The following is a 5,872-nucleotide window of genomic DNA, read 5'->3' on the forward strand; positions in this document are numbered from 1 at the left end:
GACACAAGCGGTCAGTGACACAGCTGGGAATAGTGGTAGGGTGACTGTATAGGTAACTTGTCTTGGCTAGAAAACAGCAGTCCACCAGTTTCAGTCTCTTTGGGGTATCCTTTAGGTGGAATGCTTGCCTAAATCATTGTATAGTAGAGTTCACAACTCAATGAAACAGGCCTCCATGGAGAACCGTAATACCCTAGAGTTTAGGAGCATGAGTGCTAGAGTCAGACACACCTGTCACTTTCTGTGGGCCTGGATGAATTAAACAACTCAAAATCTTAGATTCTTCCCATGTAAAATGGAGATGCTACTAGTACAAGCCTAATGGTGAAAAATTGTGTGCAAATCGTTTAGCACAGGGCCTGGCATGAAGTAAGCGCTTGTAAATGCTTACAATGATGACTTCACAGGAGCTCAACTATATAAGCTTGGCAAGGCAAGATTCTCCAGTTGATTTTTTGAAGACCATGTTAGTTATTAGACAAACCCAAGGATTTGAAGAAGCCCAAATTTTTGTGTTTGGGGGGAGGTATATGGCAGTGGATCCAAGTTTACAAACAGTCCTTCATCTGAGCTAGATTTTTGATACCTGTTGGTTTCATGGAATATCCAACCCTAAGGTTACCTATTGAAATTCCTCCTCTTGGAGTTGGTGTAGGACTGAATTGAATAATGTGAAGTATGTGAAGTATCATTTGCAGAGTAACTTTCATTTGTATACCTTCTCCAGTTCACAAAACAGTCAAATGTCATTCCTACACACACACATGGATGCACACACAGACACACACACACACACACACAGACCTTTAGCCCTGACCACCCCTATAATACTTCTGGGGTTTGTTCGTGCCCTTAAGTCTAACTCCTCGAGACCCTGTGTAAAGCAGAGCAGAACCCTGCCAGGTCTTTTGGCACCATCCTCTCACCTTCTGTCGCTATATTAGACAGCGCTCCACTGCTATTCATAGGGTTTTCATGACCAATTTTTTTGGAAGTGGGTGGCCAGGTCCTTCTTCCTAGTCTGTCTAATCTGGAAGCTCCGCTGAAACCTGTCCATCATGGCTGACCTTGCTGGTATTTGAAATACCGGTGGCATAGCTCTCAGCATCAGAGCAACATGCAGCCGCCACAGTACGACAACCGACGGATAGGTGTTGTGGTTCCCTGACTGGGAAATGAACCCAGTCTGGGGCAGTGAAAGCGCCGAATCTTAACCACTAGACCATCAGGGCTGGCTACTTGTGGGCGCCACATTTTATAAAGCTATTTCAGATTCTAATAAATGTGTCTGGCTTGATGATGATGGCTACCATGAAACACATTTACCTTACCGTTTTTTTGCCTTCTTGGTAAATATTCCCTGAGTAAAAATTACTTGCTACGCTTTTCTCTAATTTAAACCTGCATTGTCAAGTTATAGGTATTTCTAGCGGCTTCTCAACTTTAGGAAAATAACCACTCCCCAGGAACACAACTAAATCAGGTCAAGATAATTACCGGGAGCAATCGTTTATATTATGCAGTTGCATAACACGCTTTTTGAGTAGATGACATATCCTAATTCAGGATACATCACCAGACTCAAGTCAGAGAGTATCCTCTGCCAGTCAATAAGAGTGCGGGTCACTGGAAGATCTCTTCGTATGATTTTTCTGAGGACATCGTTCGATAACTCCTGTAATTCCTCAAATACTGCAGCTTGAAATTTATTCTCTTGCTCCTCCACAAGCCTCGAAAAACTTAGAGCCAGCTGAGCTTGGTTGACTATTTCCAAGCTTTCTTTCAGGTCCTTGGAGATCACAACATGAAAGTTGACACATTCAAAGAAGTGAGCTTGCACAAAAATTCTTCCCGTTACTTGGGTTAGAAATGGATGTACTTGGAAAATCCATTTAGATTGCCAAAGGCCATTCCAGCAATCTGTGTCATAGTTGTGACTCTCAATGCAAGCTATCAAGAACTCCTTATTTTTTATAGTTTTTCTCATCACATTGCAATTTCCTTTTGGATAGTGATCATTCACATACACTTTTAAGGCACACAGAACAACAGTTCTCAGGTATTCCGCCTCATTCCGAATGATACCGTGACTTTGGATATCTTTTAACTGGTTTTGAAGCAGGTTGAATCTGAAAGAAAGTTTGCTTTGATGGTCAAAAAATCGGTAGTCACCCACTACATTGTGGTGAGACAAGAGGACTGGATTTCCATCGATGAAGAGTGGTACAGAATATTTTTGGCAGTGCCGGTGGCCTGCACACTCACCTTGATGGTTCATGAGTTTTTCATCACGGACAAGCAGACAGAGATCATCAAAGGCATTTGAAAATTCCCCTGGAGGAACTTGTATTAACAGTCTGCGAATTACTCTTTCTTTCTCTTTCTTACTCAGAACCTTGAGTGACATATTTGGTTGCAGCAGAAGCAAAGCTTCTGAAATAAAGAGTGTTCAAAGGATGAGAAAACATTCCATGAGACACCTTTCCCATCAAGGTGTTAAAAGTTCAAGCTTAAGATTACTGTGACTAACCATGAAAACAAGTTGTCTCGCAAGCTCTGAGTCTCCTGATGAAGTCATAAAGAAGCTTTCTCTATGAAGCGTGGAACTTTTGATGATATCACAATGGGTGTTCAGACCCAAAGAAAAACATGACAGTCACCCAACAGCGTGGAGCCCAGCCAACCAGCTATACATATTTTGAAGATTTTAAGAACTTAGCCTCCTGAACAGCCTTCTTCAAAAGCGGTGTGTCTCTGTGTGCTTTATATGTTGTCAGGAATCTAGAGAGGCAGCCCAGAGTTTCTAGACAGTGCCTGGCAGCCCTTTGCACCTTAAGGGACCACAATGGCATTGATTTATAATCAGACTCTCAGTATAGCTGCCCCAAACCCAATGGAAGCATGTTATGTTGAAAGGTTTGAGGTGTTTAAACAAAATAGTAAAAATAAGATGAGATACGATGGCAGTTTATGGAAAAAAGGCCAGACAGTGGGGGATACTGCATTTGTAAACATTGTGGGTTTGAAGATGGTCAGAACATACACAACAAGCCTGAAAGTTTCAAGGGCAGTAGAGTGCAGGGACCACATCTTGCGTATGGTTTCTGTGAGATTTAAATGTGAGCTAATTCCAAAGAACAAAGACAGCAAACAAATAACTGTGTTCCCTGCTTTCTCTCTAGAAAAGCAACAGCCGATGACTATCAAGAAATTCCTTTCCTGCAAAGGGACAGAGTTAATTACATTTGGAACCCATGACAACACCTAATGAAGAGAGACTTCTAAGCAAGGAGAAACAGAACGGCAGGTCATGAAAATATGGAGAACAAATATCCGCTCAAAAATCTTTTCTGTTCCTCTTTCCCCTTCTTGTTCTCGATTTATCTCCCTTACTCCAGTCTCTTCTCATTCTTTTTGAAGAGTGCTAATCTTAAGTTCCTCTCATTTGAGTATAAACCACTTCCTTCAAGATCCATCCTGAGCTTTTCTGCATTTTCCTAGCTTCCCGTATCTTTTTCTTGTAAGACCATGAGCTTTGCCACATTGTCATAGCCATTCAATTTAAGGGCTTCCCATTAGTTCTAGCAATTCAAAGTTGAGTGGATTTTTGGATAATTTTTACCAATACCTTTCATGATTTTATCGACTGTCATACTAATTCTTCTCAACATTTGTTTTTCAAATTGAAGTGTCCTAATTTTCTTAGTTTATCTGTATATAATAAGTAAGCTTGATTATTTTAGTTTTTTACACCAAATATACACCCACCATGGCATTTTTAACCCTTTTTGATGGTACTTAAAATGTTGCTTTTTTGGACATGGGTGTAGCTGGACATTTGGCTAATGTAGTGGTAGTATTAGCAGACATGGTTACTATTTATTGAACACTTAGTAGCAGAAACTGTGTTCAGTGATATATTATGAATTCATTTAATGCCCCTGCCTTCCTTAAGTATTAATTTGCCCACTTTTCAGGTAAGGAAACTGAAACTGAGAGATGACAAGTTACAGGGAGATCTTGAAGTCCAGCTGCCTCCTAAGTCCATGTCTTCAGGCAATAGACTGTATTTCCGAAGTAATAACTTGATTTCTCAAATGCTTATTTTTTTTTATTATGTTATGCCCTTTTGTACTTTTACTACAGAGTAGTACCTACTTAGTTTTGTTTTAAATATTATTTATCATAGAATTATCTTGTCATTTAAGCACGAGATAGACTATCCTTTAAAAATAAAAATAAAAGTATTAAACTAAAGAGCAATCAAATATTTCTTTAGTTAGGTATTTTAAATACTTAATGACTTTCTGTGAGAATTTCCTTAACTTCTTTTTTTGTGCTCATACGTGGTTTTTGTCGATGATTCGGGATGAGTTTAGAGGTGGAAAAATTAACCTAGAAAAAACTCAGAGATTACTTGAAAAATTAGACATTCGATGCAGTACTACTCATGTGAAATGTATTTTTAAGGTGAGATGAAATCTGCCCCCTGCCTACCCCACCCTAGGCAGGACTTAATCCCATATAGGGAAATGTCGATAGCTATTTGAATGCTTTCTGCAGAAAATCCATAGGAAAAATTAGTCTCTTAAGAATTAAAGGATTTAGTTATGCTAAACATATTTATAATCAAGATAGAGAGAATTTAGATAGGAGATAAAATGAGTTGTTGATAAAATTTGAAATAATACCAGGCTATCAATTTAGAATAATCTGCTGAATATACAGGAATGTTCACATCAGATTAGGATTGGTCACACAATCAGATCAAAATCACATAAATGATGAAACGGTGAAGGGATTGGATGTTAGTGATTTATAGAAGGAATGGGTAATCTTGAGAAAAATTGTATTTTACTCATCTCAAAGTAGAAAATCATGCCAAAAGTTCTCTTTGTTTAAAGAAGAACTAGTAGGAAGGAAAACTTGCTTGATTCTGTCACTAGAGGACAGAGAGAAACATCATGAATAAAACAAGAAAAAGCCAAGTGTTTAGCTGAATTTTGGACTAGGAAGATGGCAAATTTCTCCTCAAATCAGGCAAGAATACTAGACTGACCAATGTAGAGAGATAGGAAGATAGAAATCCCAGATATGATTCTGTTTTTTGAAAGTGAGTAGCCAGATAACACAATCTTTGTTGAAATTGTTACCACTAACACAAAATAGGAAGCTCATGTTACCTTGCTTGCAGGCTAACTCGTTAGCCTGATAGATTTTCATGGATGCTGGTGGAGGCAGGCTTCCGGTTCAGAGGGAAAACACAGCTTGAGACAAAGACAGAGACAGCTACTCACAAAAATAGCAATTGCCAGAGTATCAGCATTTTGGTGCCCTTTTTCCAAGCCCCAGTTCCCAAAGTGCGATGTGAGGAGGGCTGGGTGCCATGGGGACAAGCAGCTGGTTGCATTATCAGGAGAGGAACCTCAAGCTTAAGGAGCTCAGAACTTCTATTGGCATAAGCTTTTCTGATCTCTGCCAGGGACAGTGTCATTACTGTTATCATGGACAGGAAACAAACCTGCTTTTCCTCTGGAGGGAGGTACTATCTCCTCCTCATGCAAACATCCTTGAAAAGCTAGTCCTAAAGAAAGGCGTTGGTGCCTTTTCAGAAAATTCGTGGAAACACAGGAGACCCATGGAGAAATGCCTCCCAACAGGCACTTTTCTCAATAAGATTTAGCCCCCTAAGTGTTTAGTGTCCTAATGTTTACAAACCACAAAGAGGGAGATCAAAAGAGAAAAGCTGTGCTTCTCAGGAGACTGCAGTAAAAGGCAAAAGTTTCAGAGTTGTTTCTATGAATCCAAGTAGCATATGCAGCCGTAAGCTATCAGAATTTTTGTTAGTTTAAGTCTAAATTTGTGAAGAACA

General features: G+C 39.5%; 1 protein-coding gene across 1 annotated transcript; it reads right to left on the bottom strand.

Moving 5' to 3' along the window:
• Positions 1 to 1,311: 1,311 nt before the first annotated feature.
• CAPZA3 (capping actin protein of muscle Z-line subunit alpha 3) lies at positions 1,312 to 2,818 on the bottom strand. Its single transcript, XM_058558687.1, has one exon. It carries the CDS (start codon positions 2,405 to 2,407, stop codon positions 1,511 to 1,513), a length of 897 nt encoding a protein of 298 aa, XP_058414670.1. The 5' UTR covers positions 2,408 to 2,818; the 3' UTR covers positions 1,312 to 1,510.
• Positions 2,819 to 5,872: the final 3,054 nt, after the last annotated feature.

Source organism: Diceros bicornis, chromosome 17 (genome assembly GCF_020826845.1).
Source record: "Diceros bicornis minor isolate mBicDic1 chromosome 17, mDicBic1.mat.cur, whole genome shotgun sequence".
Taxonomy (NCBI): Eukaryota; Metazoa; Chordata; class Mammalia; order Perissodactyla; family Rhinocerotidae; genus Diceros; species Diceros bicornis.